Source organism: Rhinolophus sinicus, chromosome X (genome assembly GCF_036562045.2).
Source record: "Rhinolophus sinicus isolate RSC01 chromosome X, ASM3656204v1, whole genome shotgun sequence".
In the NCBI taxonomy this organism is placed as follows: domain Eukaryota; kingdom Metazoa; phylum Chordata; class Mammalia; order Chiroptera; family Rhinolophidae; genus Rhinolophus; species Rhinolophus sinicus.
This window is the reverse complement of record NC_133768.1, coordinates 97,311,827-97,331,304: the sequence shown is the minus strand read 5'-3', so window position 1 is coordinate 97,331,304 and position 19,478 is coordinate 97,311,827. Positions and strand designations below refer to the sequence as shown.

The window sequence follows — 19,478 nt, the reverse complement described above, 5'->3', positions numbered from 1 at the left end:
TGGATGCCGCCCAGGGACTGCTAGGTGCCTAGAAGGGGGAATAGAAGCTTCCTAGGAATGAGTCCTTGCCAGCAGAGCAATGGCCTTTCTGGAGCGCTGCCTCTGTGCCAGGCACACTGCTGTTCCCTTTCCATGCAACTGGATCCGCCACAGGCAGTTTTATGAATGAGATGTTTAGAGAGAGGCCTGGGTGTCATTTAAGACACCAGACCGGGGATAGGATGGGAACAGTGTCATTTTGGATGGACTGGGCAGGAAGGCAGTCATGAGAATTTTTTCCTTGATCCCATCCAGGAAAGAGGACAGGTTTGTGAGTTGTGTGAAAAAATGCAGAGAGTGTACCCCTAGCAAAGGGGCAGGTTTTTCACACCTGTGGAGACATGTATGGTTCCGCCTCTCTGACCTCAGAGATTGCACTAAGAACATTTTAAGTGTTTTTAGACGTGAGCATTGCAGGAGTCTATGGATTCTAACCTCATCACCATTTCCCTCTGGCCCCTGGGACATGTTATTCATTCCTCCGAAGCCTCAGGCCTCAGTCCCCTCGTCTGTATTCAGGGCATAATACTAGTGCCCACCTGCTCACGTTGGGTGAGGGCTAAATGAACTAATACATGTAGAAGGCTTGGAACATCACCGGGCACGTAGCGTGCTGATTGTCATAAGTGTCCTTCATTATCAGTGCAGACCAGGTTCCCGATGGCCTGCCCTGTGCAGTGTATTTTTCTCATGAGAAAGCCACTTGGAATGCCACTGCAGAATGAGCGACCTGCTGGTGTTGGCTGAACTACACATACCCGAGTGGAGAATGAGGGATTGATGGGTTGCTGCCTTTGTAAGGTGTGGCTCTCGCTAAGATGCCTGAGATTGCAGGTGACTAAAGGTTCCTCAAAGCTAGATGGACTTTCAGGGTTACTCACCAGGATTGTAAGTATGGCTCCCCTATTTCTTCTGTTGCCTACCTATATTCAGAAACACAAGAAAATTGTTATTAGACTGGGAGTGGGGATGTAGGCCACCAGATCTATAAGTGTTCATTTAAGGGAAAAGATTCTTAGCCTTGGGCCCAAAGTATTCTAGAACAGTGTCCAATAGAACTTTCTGCAACAGTGTCTACTGAGCACTTGAAATGTGAATAATATAAATGAGAAACTAAATGTTTTTAAATAATTTAGACTTAAACTGCCACATTACTCTATTGACTACCGTATTGGACATCACATTTCTAGAGGGTTCATGGATGGTCTGAAGCTTTTGTAAACTTTTTAAACCTGGATTCGGAATTGGAAGTGTATGTGTATTTTTCTAGGAAGTGAGTCCATGGCTTTCATCAGATTCTGAAAACCTCCCAAAAGATTACAGTCTGCTACTTTAGGACTTTGCGGAAAAGTAATCAGTTAAGGGAGGTAAGGATGCCCTCTGTTAACCATTGCTATTTCTTCATTCTCATTTGTCCTGTCTTCGGCTGTAGGTACCTCCCCCACAAGAATTACAGAAAGAAACACATTGGAATCTGAGACTTCAGGCCCCAGATAAATTGTACACGGCTGGAACGGGCAATGGCTGTGGCCCAAGGTTGTGCAATCCAGGCCTCCTTGAATCAGGGCTCAGTGTTTCAAGGTTACGATACTGACTCTGAAGTCTTCCGTCAGCGCTTCAGGCAGTTCCAGTACAAAGAAGCAGCCGGGCCTCGTGAAGCTTTCAACACACTGAGGGAGCTCTGCTGTCAGTGGCTGAAGCCAACGATGCGTTCTAAGGAACAAATCCTGGAGCTTCTAGTGTTGGAGCAATTCCTAACAATTCTGCCCCTGGAGCTAGAGACCTGGGTGACAGAACAGTGCCCAGAAAGTACAGAAAGAGTTGTGTCACTGATAGAAGACTTACAGAGAGAACTTGAGATACCAGAGCAGCAGGTGAGAAAAGAATTTGGATCTGGGTAATAACACCAAAAGAAGTAGCAGAAACATCTGGTACTAGGTTGGATATTTTGCGTTTGTGTCCCAGGATTCCCCTGCAGTGATTTTAATATCCTTTTGTTTGAATCAGCATATAGGTCAGTGATTCTCAATTATTAAACCCAACTCCTCAAATATTTGGTAATGTCCCCTTTACTATCCTAAAATTACATCTGTAGATAATGTAACCTACTTATGTACACAAAATCAGAAACATCAGTATAATAAGTGCTCTGTGGCCTATGGGCCAAATGCAGCTCAAGGCCTGTTCATATACAGCCCATGAGCTAATAATAGTTATTACTTTTTTAAAATGTTACAAAAAAAAAAGAATAGGCAACAGACCAAGATGACGTAGAAAGCCTAAAATATTTACTATCTGGCTCATTACAAATAAAGGTAGCGAATACTGAGTCAAGTAGAGTCTAGAAGGAATATAAAGGAAAAGGAATGTAGTTTTATTATGAACCAATAAGCATTGCAGCATGCCCATGACGGGGCTTGAGTGCTCCAGAAGGCCTCATGAAGTTGTCAGGTGCTGGCCTCTCTGCTTAGACTCACTGTGAGGGCGACAGGTGGAAATTCAGACTGAAACAGTTCAAACACTATGAGCAGTGTTGTTACTGGCCATGTGATTTTTTTCCCCAAAGATGCAAACACATCTTGGTAAATCTGAAAAATTAGTAGTGTAGTCTTTCAATGATTTCCAAAGTAGTGCTTTCCTAGAAAATTCAAGTCATGCTAAAATATGCAATATTATTTTGTGTTTCTATAACCACTGGGTTCTTTTTTTCCTACATGAGTATTTGAGGGAGCCCTCCAAAGTTGGTGGGGACCTGGAACACATCTGCAGTGTGCATTATACACCCTTGTCTGCCCACAAAATTCTGATAGCCACCACCTGCGATCGTATCCAAAACACCTCCTGGGGGCGGTGGCCCTGCCCTCTGTTCAGAACCACTGAGTGAAGCCTGTTTGGGGCGAGCCATAGCTCAGCCCAGGGCAGCATCTTTGGAGAAGAGAGGAAGTGCTTCTAGTTGGGCAGTAAGAGCACGAGCCTGTTGTGTTGATGAGGCTCTGCAGGTAGCCTGCCTGAACGGGACTCTTCCAAAGTGTCCTTCCTGCCCCCAGGATGGAATGGGTTTATGGTTTCCCTTCCTTCTCTGGCTCTTGTTTGGCTTACCACATAAGCATTTGTCTTCATGTGGTCTGATCGTGCATTGCCAGGACGGTAGCCACCAGCCAGGTGTGGCTCTTGAGCCTAGAAACTTGGCTAGTGCAAATTGGGATACGCTGTAAGTATATAATGCACACCGCAGTCAGAAGACTTAGGATGAAAACTAAAGTAGGTGAAATCGCTTAATAATAAAATTTTAAATAATTGTTTATACTGATTACATTCTGAAATTATGGTATTTTTTATACATTGCTTAAAAAATGCATGTTTTTTAACAGATGAACCTTTTTTAACAAAAAGACTACCTGTTTCTTTTATTTTCCATATGGGCTCTGGATAATTTTCAATGATTTGAGGGGCTTACATTATATTGCTACTGGGCACTGCTACTCTAGACTTTGGAGTGATGGGTTCTGGTGTTTCCCCCAGATCGATAGGCAGGAAATGCTCTTGGAAGACCTGGCAGCCGTGGGAATGGCAGACATAGCACCAGACATCCACCTGGAGTCACCCCCACTCCAAGCAATGGGACCTATCCCTGAGGCCCCAGTGGCAGATGCATGGATCCCAGAGGCAGAGCCCCAGGAGCTGAGCTACGTTGCTGCTGGGGAAAGCCAGCCCTTTCTGGACCATGGTAAGTCAAGGGTCTTATTTCCTTTCCTTGATTTCTGTTTTGAGCGCTCAGGAGCCCTCCAGGGTTGGGGTTGGTTAGAAACACCAATTGCTGGATGAAAATGGATCACTCTGATGAAGAGTAGGAGGAGGAAATGTCTCTCTGGCAATATCCTGCCACAAAGCACATTAGCTCAAATGGGATTCAAAACCCCTTTCACTCATGAGCCTGCTCAAGAAGCCTATTTTTCTCTTCATTTTTTTTATTGTGAAATTCACATAATTTTAGATTAACTTCTTAAACATTTTTACATGTACATTTCAGTGGTAATAAACACATTCATAATGTTTCGAAACCATCACCACCATCCATAATTTTTAATCTTGTAAAGCTGAAACTCTATGTCCATTTAAATAATAACTGCCTGTCTCTGTCTCTATGAATTTGAGTACTCTATTTACCTCATATAAATGGAGCCATACAGTATTTGTCTTTTTGTGACTGGGTTATTTCACTTAGCATAATGTCCTCAAGGTTCATCTATATTGTAGCATATGTCAGAACTTCTATCCTTTTAAAGGCTGAAAAATATTGTATTGTGTGTATATACTGTATTTTGCTTACCCATTTTTCATAAATGTACACTTGGGTTGTTTCTCCATTTTACCTTTTGGGAGTAATGCTCTGAATATTGGTGTACAAATACCTGTTTGAGACTCTGCTTTTACTTCTTTTAGGTATATAACCAGAAGTGGAATTGCTGTGTCATATGGTTATTCTATTTTTTAATTTTTTGAGTAACCACCATGCTGTTTTCCACAGTGGATGTAATATTTTGTATTCCCACCAACAGTACTCAAGCTTTCCAATTTTGCCACATCCTTGTCAACACTTGTTATTTTCTGGGTTTTTTGTTTTGTTTTGTTTTTGTTTTTTTGATAGTAGCATTCCTAATAGGTGTGAGATGATATCTCATTGTAGTTTTGATTTTCATTTTCCAAATGGCTAGTGATGCTGAACATCTTTTCATGTGCTTATTGATCACTTGTATATCTTCTTTGGAGAATGTCTATTCAAGTCCTTTGCACATTTCTTTAAATTGGGTTGTTTGGGTTTTTTGTTGTTGAATTTTAGAGTTCTCTATATATTACGGATATTAATCCCTTATCAGCTACATGATTTGCAAATGTTTTTTGCACGCTGTGGGTTACCTTTTTACTTGGTTGATATTGTCTTTTGATGGAAAATTTTTAAATTATTCATGAAGTACTCTGTGTCTACTTTTACTGCCTATGCTTTTCTTGTCATATCCAAGAAATCATTGCCAAATCCAATGTTGTGAAGCTGTTGCCGTATATTCTTCTAAGAGGTTTATACTTTTAGGCCTTACTTTAAGGTCTTTGATCCACCTTGAGTTAATTTTTGCATATGGTGTGAGGTAAGGGTCCAACTTAATTTTTTTGTACATATCCAGTTTTTTCAGCACCATTTCTTGAAAAGACTGTCTCTTCTCCATTGAATGATTTTGGTAGCTTTGTTAAAAATCATTTGACCCTATATGTGAAGATTTATTTCTGAGCTCTATTCTATTTCATTGGTCTCTCTGCCTGTCTTTATGCCACTACCAAACTGTTTTGATTACTGTAATTTTGTAGTAAGTTTTTGAAATCAGGAAGTGTGAGTCATACAGCTTTGTTCTTCCTTTTCAAGATTGTTTTGTCTTATTTTGGGTCCCTGGAGATTCCATATTAATTTTTAAATTTTTTTTTCTGTTTCTGCAAAAAAAAATTCATTGGAATTCTGATAGACATTGCATTGAATCTGTAGATCACTTTGGGTAGTATTAACATCTTAACAATATTAAGTATACCAATCCATGAACATGGGATGTATTTCTATTTATTTATATCTACTTTAATTTCTTTTACCAATGTTTCATAGTTTCTGTTGAAACAAGTTTTTCACCTACTTGTTTAATTCCTAAGTGTTTATTCTTTTTTTAAGTTAAATTTATTGGGGTGACAATGGTTAGTTAAATTACATAGGTTTCAAGTGTTTATTGTTTTTTATGTGATTGTAAATGGAATTGTTTTCATAATTTCCAAAATTGTTCATTGTTAGTGTATAAAAATCGAACTGATTTTTGTGTATTTATTTTGTATCTTGATACTCTGCTGAATTCATTTAGTAATCCTAACAGTTTTTTATGGAATCTTTAGGGTTTTCATTAGATCATATCATGTGCCAATAGAGATCATTTTACTTCTTCCTTTCCAATTTGAATGCCTTTTATTTCTTTTTCTTGCTTAATTGCTCTGGCTAGAACTTCCAGTACTGGGTTGAATAGAAGTGCCCACAGCGGGCATCCTTACATTCTTCCTGACCTTAAAAGAAAAGCTTTCAGTCTTTTGCCATTGAGTATGATGTTCCTTGGTTTTTCATATATGGCTTGTATTATGTGGTGGTAACATCCTTCTATTCCTATTGAGTGTTTTTATCATCATAGTTATTGAATTTTGTCAAATGCTTTTGCTGCTTCAATTGAGATGATCACGTTTTTAATTCATCATTCTGTTGATGTGGTATATTACACTGATCAATTTTCATATGTTGCAACATCTTTGCATTCCAGGAACAAATACCACTTGGCCATGGTGTATAAACCTTTTAATATGCTACTGCATTCAGTTTGCTAATATTTTTTTTAAAGTTTATTAGGGTGACAATTGTTAGTAAAAGTTTGCTAATATTTTGTTGAGCATTTTTGCATCAGTGTTCATAAGGGATATTGGTGTGTAGTTTTCTTAATAGTGTTTTTTTCTGGGTTTCGTATCATGCTAATGCTGGCGTCACAGAATGAGTTAGAAGTGTTTCCTCCTCTTTGATATTTTTTGAAGTTTGAGAAGCATTGGTATTCTTCTCTAAATATTTGATAGAATCCACCAGTGATGCTGTTCTTCATCAGATTTTTGATTACTAATTCGATCTCCTTACTAATTCTAGGTCTACTCAGATTTTTCCATTTCTTTATAATTTAATCTTGGTAGGTTTAGTGTTTCTAGAGATTTGTCCATTTCATCTAGGTCATCCAATTTGCTGACATACGATTTTTCATAGTACTCTTATAATCCACTTAGTTGGGTAATATAATTGGTAATGTCCCCACTTTAATTTTGATTTTAGTGATTTGAGCCTTTTCTCCTTTTTTAGCCCATCTAGCTAAAAAGTTTGTCAACTTTGTTCATCTTTTCAAAGAACCAAATTTTGGTTTCATTTATTTTCTCTATTATTTTTCTAGCCTCTGTTTTGTTTATCTCTGCCTAATCTTTATTGTTTCCTTCTTTCTGGTAGCTTTGGGTTTAGTTTTTTTTTTTTCTTTTTCTTAGTTCCATAGTTGTAAAGTCACATTGTTTTGGGATCTTTCTTGTTTATTAATGTAAGTACTTATAACTATAAATTTCCCTCTTAGTACTCCATTCACCATGTCCCATAAGTTTTAGTATGTTGTGTTTTCACTTTCACTTATCTCTTAAGTATTTTCTAATTAACTTTGTGATTCCTTCTTTGATCCATTAGTTGTTTAAGAGTGTTATTTATTTTTCACAAGTTTGTCAATTTTCCAGTTTTCCTTCTGTTACTGATTTCTAACTTTATCCTCTTGTGTTCAGAGTAAATACTTTGTGTGATTTCTATCTTTTAAAAATCAATTGAGAGTAATTTGTGGCCTAACATATTGTCTGTATCCTGGAAAATGTCCCATGTGCACTTGAGAAAAATGTGTATGCTGTTGTTGTTGGAGTGTTCTGTAACAACACTCAATTCCAGTGTTTGGTAATGTCTTAGATTTAGTTGGCTTATTGTATTGTTTAAGTCCTCTATTTCCTTGCTTAACTTCTATCTGGTTGTTCTATCCATTATTGAGAGTGGAGTATTGAAGTCTCCAGCTATTATTGTAGAACTATTTCTCCTTTCATTCCTGTCATTTTTTGCTTTGTATATTTTGATGGTCTGTTATTGGGTGTGTAAATGTTTATAATTGTTATATCTTCTTGCTGTATTGAACCTTTTATTAATATAAAATGTCCTTTGTCTCATAGTATTTTTTTTTTTTTTTTTTTAGATTTTATTGGGGAAGGGGAACAGGACTTTATTGGGGAACAGTGTATATTTCCAGGCCTTTTTTTTTTCCAAGTCAAGTTGTTGTCCTTTCAGTCTTAGTTGTGGAGGGTGAAGCTCAGCTCCAGGTCCAGTTGCCGTTTTCTAGTTGCAGGGGGCACAGCCCACCATCCCTTGCGGGAGTCGAACTGGCAACCTTGTGGTTGAGAGGACGCATTCCAACCAACTGAGCCATCCGGGAGCTCAGCGGCAGCTCAGCTCAAGGTGTCGTGTTCAATCTTAGTTGCAGGGGGCGAAGCCCACCATCCCTTGCGGGACTCGAGGGATTGAACTGGCAACCTTTGGTTGAGAGCCCACTGGCCCATGTGGGAATCGAACCGGCAGCCTTCGGAGTTAGGAGCATGGAGCTCTAACCCCCTGAGCCACCGGGCCGGCCCTCTCATAGTATTTTTTGATGTAAAGTCAATTTTGTCTGATATTAGTAGCCACCCCTGCTCTCTTGGTTACTATTTGCATGGAATATCTTTTTTCATCTGTTCACTTTCAATCTATTTGTGTTTTTAGATCTAAAATTAGTCTCTTGTCCATGTGTTTTTATCCAGTCTGTCAGTCACTCTCTTTTGATTGGAGAGCTTAATCCATTTACATTTAAAGTAATTACTGATAGGGAGGGACTTCTGTCATTTTGCTATTTGTTTTCCATATGCCTTTTAGCTTTTTTGTACCTTATTTCCTGCATTACTGTCTTCTTTGGTGTTTAGTTGATTTTCTTGTAGTGAAATGCTTAAATTCCTTTATCATTTCTTTTTGCATTTATTCTATGGCAATTTTATTTGTGGCTACCATGGGGATTACATTTAATCGCCTGAACCTATAACACTCTAATTTGAATATATAACATCTTAACTACAGTAACATCCAGAAACTTCACTCCTTTACAGCTCCATCCCCACTCCTTTCAGTTATGGATGTCACAAAATTACATCTTTATACATTATGTGCCCAAAACATAAACTAATAATTATTTTAAATGCATTAGTCTCAAATTATATAAATAGATAATGTGGAGTTACAAAGAAGTTACAATAATACTAGCTTTTAAACCAGTATAATTGTGTTTTTAAAAGTGTATTAGTCACTTAAATCATGTAGAAAACAAAAAGTGGAATTATAAACCATTGTTACAATAATACTATCCTTTATAATTGCCCATCTTTTTACCTTTATTGGGATACTTCTTTCTTCATATGGCTTTAAGTTACTGTCTAGTGTCCTTTTTATTTCATCTTGCGGGAATCCCTTGAGCATCTCTTGCAGGGCAGGTCTAGTGGTAATGAACACCCACCGCTTTTGTTTATCTGGAAATGTCTTCATTTCTCCCTCACTTTTGAAGGACAGTTTTGTTGGATATAATATAGGGTTCTTGGTTGACAGTTTATTTCTTTTCACACTTTGAATATATCAGCCCACTGCCTTCTGGCCTCCAAAGTCCCTGATGAGAAATCTGCTTATTTTCTTATTAGGGTTCCCTTGTATGTAATGAGTCTCTTCTCTCTGCTGCTTTCAAGATTCTCTCTGTCTCTGACTTTTCAGAATTTGATTATAATGTATCTTGATGTGAATCTCTGAGTTCATCTTACTTGGAGTTTGTTGAACTTCTTGGGTGTTTATATTCGTGTCTTTCATCAAATTTGGGAAATTTTTAGCGACTATTTCTTCAAATAGTAGCTAGTAATGTTTAATTATAAATCTTGCTTCATATGTATCCCCATTCCCCATGTTAATTCGCTCCTCTCAGCAACAGTGCCAGGTGCAAAGATTACATATGATGCCGAGCAGCACTATTGCTCTTGACTTTAATGCTTTATTCTCTAAAGCACAGGAAAGTCTAGTGCATTTAACAAGGGAGAGATAGACGGAATTAAACAAGTTAAAAATGTCAGTTAGGAGGAGAGGAAACTACCCCTTTCTCATCACTCTTAAAGTGATATATTATGCTTTTGAAAATGATGCAGGACTTATTTCATAATTTAAGTGTTACTTACACTTTTACTGCTTTTTCTTAAAAAATGAAAACATCTTTGATGTATTACATGAAGCACATCCTATCGTAGGCTGAGTGGAAAGCACAAGTTGCTGGCAGAGTGGAAGAAGAAATTTAAAAGTGATGGAAGAAGTCAATTGATTTTATATTAAAATTTGGAATATATTCCCTGTCAGCACAAAGTAAAGTTGTTGGTATATATGAAATGGAAAAAATTCATACACACACACACACACACACACACACACACACATTGTCTTTATCCATTAATCCATCAATAGACACTTAGGTTTTTTCCATAACTTGGCTATTGTAAATAATGCTGCAGTGAACACAGGGGTACATATATCTTTTCAAATTAATGTTTTCATAATCTTCAGATAAATACCCAGAAGTGGAATTGCTGATCTGTCCCTTTACTTTCAATCTATTTGTATCTTTGAATCTAAAGTATATCCCTGGTATACAGCATATAGTTGGATTTTTTTAATCCAGTCTGATAATCTCTGCCTTTTGATTGAGTTGCTTAATCTATACACATTTAATCTTATATGGTTGGATTTACATCTCCCATTTTACTTTCTGTTTTCTATGTCTCATATCTTTTTTGTTCCTCTGTCCTTCATTTACTGTTTTCTTTTGCACTAAGTAAATATTGTACTTACCTTAATGAATTTTCACTATTTTTTAAGTTATTTCCTTATTGGTTGTTCTAGGGTTTACCATGTACATCTTAACTTACCATAATCAGCTTCAAAGTTATCCTAAGTTAATGCAGGTAGACATAGATATACTTCTCCTATATAGCTCTATTTCTTTTTCCCCTTTTTATGATGTTACTATCATAATATTAGGTTGGTGCAAAAGTGATCGCAGATGTTTCAATTATTTTTAACCTTTTAAACTGCAATTACTTTTGCACCAACCTAATATTACATCAAAAATATTACAAATTCAACAATACATTGTTATAGCTATTACTTTATATAATTTTAAGACTTTTTACAAAGTTGAGAGAAAAAAACAAATGTATATTATAACTTTCTTTGTGTTAACATTGTCATTTCTGATTTTCTTCATTTTTCCTGTGGATTTGAGTTACTGACTGGAGTCATTTCTTTAGCCCAACACAGCTTTGCTTCCATCCGCCTTGTTTGTGCTACTATTGGCAAATATATTACATTTCTATGTGTTCTATGCCCAACAATGCACTACATATATATTGTTTTATACAATTGCTTTTAGAGTCATTTTTTAAACTTTTGTTTATTTTAAGTATGTTTTTCCAGGACCCATCAGCTCCAAGTCAAGCAGTTGTTTCAATCTGGTTGTGGAGGATGCAGCTCACAGTGGCCCATGTGGGGATCAAACCAGCAACCTTGTTAAGAGCATTGCGTTCTAACCAACTGAGCTAACCGGCTGTCCTAGAATCTTTTAAGAGAAAAAAGAAACAAATTTCTATTACTACTGTCTTTCATAATCACATAATTACCCTTACTTGTGCCCCTTGTTTTTTCATGTGGATTTGAATTACCATATGAGATCACTTGTTTTCAAACTAGGGCACTTCCTTTAGTATTTCTTGTTAGGCAAGTCTGCTACCAATGAATTCTCTCACTTTTTGTTTACCAGAGATGTTGTTATTTCATATTAATTTTTGAAAGATAGCTTCCCTGGATAAAGATTCTTGTTTTCATTTTTCTTTGAGCATTTTGATAATGTTATCCCACTATCTTATGGCCTCCATCATTTCTAATGATATCTTAACTTTTAATTTTATTGGGGTTCCCTTATAAGTGACAAGTCATTTTTCTCTTGCTGTCTTTCAAGGTTTGTTTGTTTGTTTGTTTTTAATTTAGCTTTTAGGATTTTTACTATGATATGTCTGTTTGTAGATTTCTTTGTGCTTATCCTACTTGGAATTCATTGAGCTTCCTAGATGTGTAGATGAATCTTTTTCAATGCCTTTGGGTCGTTTAGGGCCTTTATCTCTTCAAATATTTTTTCTGCTCCTTTATCCCACTGCTCTCCTTCTGGTTCTCTCATTATATATGTCTGTTGGTGCACTTGATGGTGCCCCACTTTTCTCTGAGGCTCCATTCATTTTCCTTCATTTGTTTTCTCTCTGTTCTTCGGATAGTATAAACGCTATTGATCCACAAATTGTTCTGACAGTTCTAATATACTCTTGAGCCATTCTAGTGAATTTTTCATTCCAGTTATTGTACTTTTCAACTCCAGAATTTCCATTTGATTCTTTTTTATCATTTCTATCTATTTGTTGGTATTTTCTGTTTGATGTGTTGTGACATCATCATCATAATTTACTTCTTTAATCACGATTTCCTTTAGTTCTTGGAACATGTACACAATGGCTACTTTGAAGTCTTTGTTAAATTCAATATCTAGTCACTCTCATAGGCAGATTCTGTTGCCTGCTGTTTTCTTCCAGTGTATGGGTCATATTTTCCTGTCCACATGCACGTCTCATCATTTTTTTCCTGAAAACTATATTTTAGATAATATATTATAGTAAGTCAATGTTCTTCTTCCCCCTCCCTAGGGCTTGTTATTGTTATTTCCTTGTTTATTTGTTTGGTGAATGGCTGGATTATTTTAGTGAAGTCTAGTCCACCCTGTGATGTTAAGCATTTGATGTTGCCCCTCATGGAGTACAGCATTGGGCGTGCATACAGTCACCCTGGAATGATGGTAGTTTTAGCAGGACTTTCTTTTTTCTTTTTCTTTTTCAATTTATTGGGGTGACAATTGTTAGTGAAATTGCATAGATTTCAGGTGTACAATTCTGTATTACATCATCTATAAATCCCATTGTGTGTTCACCACTCAGAGTCAGTTCTCCTTCCATCACCATATATTTGATCCCTTACAGGGCTTTCTTTAGCTGTCTCTTTCCCTCATCAGACCCAGCTATTAATTGCCAGCTAATTGCTCTATTGTTTTCACCAATGCCCTGGAACATAAATTACTCTGCAGGCTAATCCAATCAAATTCAAACACTTTTTTAAAATTTACTTTTTAAAAATTTATTTTTTTCAGTTACAGTTGACATTCAGTATTAATTTTTATTAGTTTCAGGTGTATAGCATAGAGGTTAGACATTTATATAACTTATGCAGTGACCCCCCTGGTTAGTCTAGTACCCACCTGGCACTATACATAATTGTTGCAACATTAATTCCTGAGGTCAGTTTTGAGATTTGCTCAGATCCCAGGCAGGCTTCTCCCAGCTGTCTCTTTCCCCAATTCTCTTCTGCAAACTAGTCAACTTACAGTTTAGCCTGTATATTCAATAAATCTATCAAACTGTTTCCAATTGCCTTTCATTACAACCTCCACTCTTTTAGAGAATACTCTTAGGCTTGAACTTGTCCAATCTCTGTTGCAAATGAAGTCGGTTTCTTTGAGAAGACTTTAAGCGCTATCTGTTTTAAGGCCCGCTGCTTCTCCCAGGCCCGATCTCTGATGCACTGCTCTGGAGCTGAAGGTGGGGACAGTCGTGTGCTCATCTCTGAGTAACATCGCCTCTTTAGGAGCTGAGCGCTAAGTCTGAGCCTCAGCTTTTCTTGGCTTGCCTCTTAAAGCATGGAACCACTGACTGACTGACAATCACAATTATAAGACAACAATTACAAAACCACAATTGACTTACAAGGGCAATCAGGGCTCTAGTATTCTCAGCCATACTACACCCAAGGGGGATCCTCCATTGCAACATTGGAGACTGGGTAGATAAAAGGAGCCCCCACCTCTCAGCCACAATTGCCTGGAATTTAAACTCAACAACAGGTAGCTGAGAGTAGGATGAGAAATTCTTAGGTTCTGCTACTCTTGGGAAGATAGCCCTCTGACAGGGAGCTGGAGGAGAGTGTGCCCTAGGCTCTTGGCTACATCAGTCTAGAGTGGAACTGAGAGGGGGGCTAAAGAGAAGTTTGGGTTTAAGTACTTAAGACTCTCACTGTTTTCTGTGAATTTTAGCAGATTTTTACAAGTAGATATTTCTTAATTTGCTGTATGCCTTTAGGACCATTTTGAGAGACTTTAAATGTTTGCTTTTTATTCTTATTAATTTTCACCAGTTTCACTGGTAAGTAGATCCCCAGAGCTCCTCGTGGTATCATGTTGAATGTCTGTCTCCCTCCCTACATTTAGATTATAAATCAGTATTTTACACCTAGGCCTTTGCTATTGTCTTCTTACTTCAAGTTTCAGTTTGCTCCCATTTTTACTTAATGGCAGCTTTCCTTTGATCTATGACCTTCAGTTTTATCTGACCTGTGCCATATTACCCTTTCATCCCACTCTTAGTTTTGAAATCCAAATATATATATATATATATATATATATATATATATATATATATAGTGAATTTAAATAGAATTTTATCTGAAATGCATTTTCTGTTTCTTAACCTTTTGTGTGTTGGGGGGCGTGGGCTAGGTATGCTTTATTTGGAAAGAGCTCAGCTCCTTAAAATACAAGAGAGAAAAATGCTAGATAGATTTCACTGTAGTCAGGGAGAAAATGGTAAAATCATAAAGGACACCCAAGCCAAAATGAGAAGGCCTAATTCAATTTACAGTCTAATTATTAGGTAAAGTTTTACATAAGGATATTTTTTTTTAATTTGGAAGCTTTTTTTTTTTCTTTTTCAATGACAGCTGACATTCAATATTATTTTATATTAGTTTTAGGTATAGAGCATAGTGGTTAGGCATTCATATAATTTACGACATGGTCCCCCCGATAAGTCTATTACCCACCTGGGACTGTACATAGTTATTACAATATTATTGACTGCATTCCCTATGCTGTACTTCACATCCCTGTGACTATGTTGTAACTACCAATTTGTACTTCTTAATCCCTTCACCTTTTTCACCCAGCCCCCCACACCCTCTCCCTACTAGTAAACATCAGTTTGTTCTCTGTATTGGTGAGTCTATTTCTGTTTTGTTTGTTTGTTTTGTTCTTTAGATTTCACATATAAATGTTATCATATGGTATTTGTCTTTCTCCGTCTGACTTATTTCCCTTAGCATAAAACCCTCTAGGTCCATCCGTGTTGTTGCAAATGGTAAGATTTCATTCTATTTTTATTGCTGAGTGATATTCCCTTCTTAATCTTTAAAAGTCTTTTTTCCATGAAAATATAAGATATTTTAGTCCACTTCCTATGTTTTGATATAATGTTTTGGAATTTAAATTTCTATCAAATTAACTTACTAATGTTATTTTAATAATGCTAACATGTAAACATCATCCTGCCTTTAGTTCTCAAATCATCAATTTCCAACCCACACTTTAGTGCAGACCAATATTCTTTGCCAGAGCTGAGAAAAGCAAGGAAGGGGGGTATAGAAAGAGGATGCGAGCCACAGCGCCTCTCAATGAGGAAAGGGTTGGTAGGACACAAGGGGAGGGTGAATACTAGAAACTTCTCGTGGTTTTCCTTAGATTGACGGTGAGAAACACTGTTTGTTATTTGGGTTAATTTCAAGAGAATCCACTACTAGATTTCGGCTGAAACAAACATAAAGGCTGCTTTTGCTGGTTTCCAACCCAGTCAGTTTTCATTTGAATTCAAAAATCTCCACTGAAATTATTCCAGTAAACAGTTTCATAACCCCTACTTTTACCTCTCTCTCTTCACTTGGTACTCAATAACAGCATTTCTCAGTTTTAATATGACAAAACTTTATGAAGATTTACTTCATATTTTGGCTCTAACCTAAATAAATCTATTATCAAAATAGATACAGAAGTCATTTAGTACATTTATTTCAGCACATAATTGATTCACACTCTTTCCACAGATTAGAGGAGAATAGCTTTGAATTGAGCACAGAAGGATGTTCTCCCATTTTTGTTTTGTTCTTATCTTTAAAAAAAAAAAGTCTCTTGTAAGAGATTTCAGGTGAAGTAATAGTACTTGAGACAGAAGTAGATATTGAGTGGCCGTATGTCCAAGATATCAGTCTGAACTCTGGAAAGAATCCTTTGATAACTAAACTGTTATGCTTCTCACCTTTCTAATGGCCAGGATATCCACTACCAAAGCTTGATGTGGGCTTTCCATTGGACAATAGAGAAGAGACATGGGTGAAGGAACTACAAGATTCCAAAGAAATTAAACAATTACTTGAGTCCAAGATAGGTAAGTAATTGTTCATTGATATTAGAGAAGAAAGAAAAGGAAAATTTAACCTTAGTCAGAGTAAAGAGTTTTGGATTCTATTTAGGAATTTCTATGTTCCCACTGAATGTAGGAAAAACTCTTCATTTTCCCCCATGTTCTTTTCTTTGTGGGACACAATGACATCTGCAGTTTCTGTTTCTTCTCCCAGGTTTTGAGATTGGGATAGAAAATGAAGAAGATACTTCAAAACAGAAAAAACTGGAAAATATGTACCCATTTCTTGTTACTTTAGAGGGGAATGCTCTCCACGGTCCCATTTTGCAGAAAGACTATGTACAGTTAGAAAATCAGTGGGGAAGCCCTCCAGAAGATTTACAGACAGATTTAACAAAACTTGTAGATAATCAGAGCCCCCCTGCAGGAGAGAAACCTGAGAGCTCCAGCTTGGAAGAACCTCTCAACCCTAGACCCCATAAGAAAAAGAGTCCAGGAGACAAACCTCACCGATGTTCCCAGTGTGGAAAGTGTTTTGCCCGGAAGTCACAACTTACAGGGCACCAGAGAATTCATTCAGGAGAGGAACCTCATAAATGCCCTGAATGTGGGAAAAGATTCCTTCGTAGTTCAGACCTCTATAGACACCAACGACTTCACACAGGGGAGAGACCCTATGAATGCACTGTGTGTAAAAAGCGATTCACTCGGCGGTCACACCTTATAGGGCACCAGAGAACCCATTCTGAAGAAGAGACATATAAATGCCTTGAGTGTGGGAAAAGCTTTTGTCATGGATCAAGTCTCAAAAGACATCTGAAAACTCATTCGGGTGAAAAACCTCATAGATGTCACAATTGTGGGAAAAGTTTTAGTAGACTGACAGCTCTTACTTTGCACCAGAGAACTCACACTGAAGAGAGACCTTTTAAATGTAATTATTGTGGGAAAAGCTTTAGACAGAGACCAAGTCTTGTTATTCATTTAAGGATTCATACAGGGGAGAAGCCATACAAGTGTAGTCATTGTTCTAAAAGCTTCAGACAGAGAGCAGGGCTTATTATGCACCAGGTCACTCACTTTAGAGGACTTCTTTAAGAATTATTAAAGGAAACAGGTCCTACAGAAATTAACACTAACTCAAAGAAATCTTAACCTGCAGCAGTCTGTTTGTCTTGGAAGAATCTTTTTGTTTGAGCTTATAAGAACAGCTTTTTTTTTTTTTTTTTACTATTTTTAAAAACCCATCTTCCAAGGCATATGAATTCCAGAGTATCCACCTACTCTTGCAACTTTACTATATTTGATTTATTCTGTCTCTATAATTCTTTTTTTATGACAGTGAAAAATTTTGTGTCCCAAGCCAACTGTATCATAGATGTAAGCCTGAAGCATATAGGATAGGGTCAATATAATGGATAACCATGTCTATCTGACATATCTATTATAGTAACACTATAATTATTTTCCTGTCATGAATAAAAGCGATTATATTAGTTCAAAGCTTTATATGTGTCCCGAGTGGCAAGAAGAGAGACAGTGTATTTTGTCAAATAATAAAAATGTGTCAGAAACACATGGCTAAAGAGGATTTTATCTGCCTCTTAAGAACTGGGTTATTTCCATTGAAAATTTTATGTTTAAGGAAATTAAGATTTTAACCTTTACTTTTGAATTTTGCAAAGTTTGCTAGTCTGCTTTGTTGGCAGTCTAGGGCAATGCTGCGTAGAGCTATTAACTTGATGTTTTATTTTGTTCGTGGTCTAAGTAAGCTCTATGTGGAAGAATCCATCTGACAGTTGAAGTCATACAAGTAGAATCTAATTTAATTTAGATTGACTGAGGAGCCAGTGTCCATTGCTTTTTACTCTCCTTTTGGTATTCAGTCATGTCTGTCAGTGCTTTTTAGATTGTACTCATTCTTTAATTCAGTGTCTCCCTAAGTGTGTGTCATAGAACACTTAGTTCTGTAAGATAGTCTGCAAATAAGTTTGGGAATCCCTTCCTGCTGTGTCCCCTTTCTAGATTCACAGTGCACATCAGCATATGAGAATCTCTGACAGGTCCTTTAGTAAAGGCAGAAAAAGCACCTCTTTTGTCTCAGTGTTTTGCAAACCTATTTGACCCTAGAACCCTTTTTCGTGTACACCCAGCAATAACCCACAGAACTAGTATTCTGCAAGTATTCCTTGAAACACATTGCCTTTAACAGATATTTCTATTGCTATCAGTATAGTATTGTTGCTTCCAAGCCAAGTTATCTCCAGTCACTTCAAAGCTGTTATGAAAAATCCTGTATACATATACGTTTTTTATGTAGTGCACACACAAACATATACACATTTTAAGGAGGTATGAGGGTCACTAATTCAGATAATTTAGAAGTTACTCATTTATTCTCAACCTCTTTGAATTTTACTTATAATCACACACACGCATTGCTACTTATATAAATGTTCTCATGTAAGTGTTATAATGACTCAAGTTCCTGTAGCAAGGGAAGAACTTTCTTTGTCAGTTTAAGCTGTTAATGAAAATATTCAGCCTAGTTCCTCATTATAAAATGAGAAATAGGACAATGTTCAAGTATTTTCCCTTTATAAAGAAACCAGTCATCCTTTCCTTAAACTAGAATTAGGGAAAGTATATTTTTTCTATTTTATTGAAGTTTTTGGAAGTCATATTTAATATGAGTATTTGGGGGGTATCTACTATGTGCCTAACTAGTCCTATTCTAGGCTTAATGGAAACTAGTAAAGAAATTAATTCATGAGTCAGGTTCATAAAGAGTTTATAATATCTTTAGCTAAACAAGAGTTGGGAAACAAATGGAGAACCATACAAGAGAGTTTGTATTAAGTGCCAAATCATATCAAGTGCTAGAGCCAGGATATGTCTGTAATTCTTGTCATCCCGGTCCCTGTATGATGCTGCTATAAGTGTGGGGTTAAAATTGAGATCCTAGTAGCAATAAAATGTAACGTGGGAGGAGTCTGAATGTAGAGATGAAAAATACCGAATGTAATGGCTTCTCTTTTCTCTCTTGTGGAATTGCATTCCAACCAGAATAGTGCCTTAGAATGGATGTGCCCAACTGCTCTGTACTATGCAATATTTTAATAAAGTGGAAATATATGTGCTCTTTCTTCTTCAATCACATTAACTGTTTGCACAACCTAGAGCTGCTTCCATGAGCAGTGGCAACAGGCACCACAATTGACTTCTGCCCCCACCCTAAGCTGGAATCACTTTACTCTCTGCAACCATGGTGCCGGGTTTATGCATCATTTTTAACATTTATTACAGTCAATTTTAGCTAGTTGGGATCATTGCAATCATAAAATGTGCTGCATCCTCCCTCTCATCTATATCATAAACACACATAACTGAGTTTTACAGGGTAGAGAACATTATTAATT

The 19,478-nt window shown here is 36.9% G+C and overlaps 1 protein-coding gene across 1 annotated transcript; it reads left to right on the top strand.

The window, feature by feature from the left end:
- The first annotated feature begins 1,470 nt into the window (after nt 1-1,470).
- ZNF449 (zinc finger protein 449) lies at nt 1,471-19,198 on the top strand. Its single transcript, XM_019714702.2, has 4 exons — nt 1,471-1,913; nt 3,562-3,766; nt 15,970-16,083; nt 16,274-19,198. The coding sequence occupies exons 1-4, from the start codon at nt 1,560-1,562 to the stop codon at nt 17,155-17,157; spliced, it is 1,557 nt and encodes a 518-aa protein (XP_019570261.2). The 5' UTR covers nt 1,471-1,559; the 3' UTR covers nt 17,158-19,198.
- The last annotated feature ends 280 nt before the right edge of the window (nt 19,199-19,478 follow it).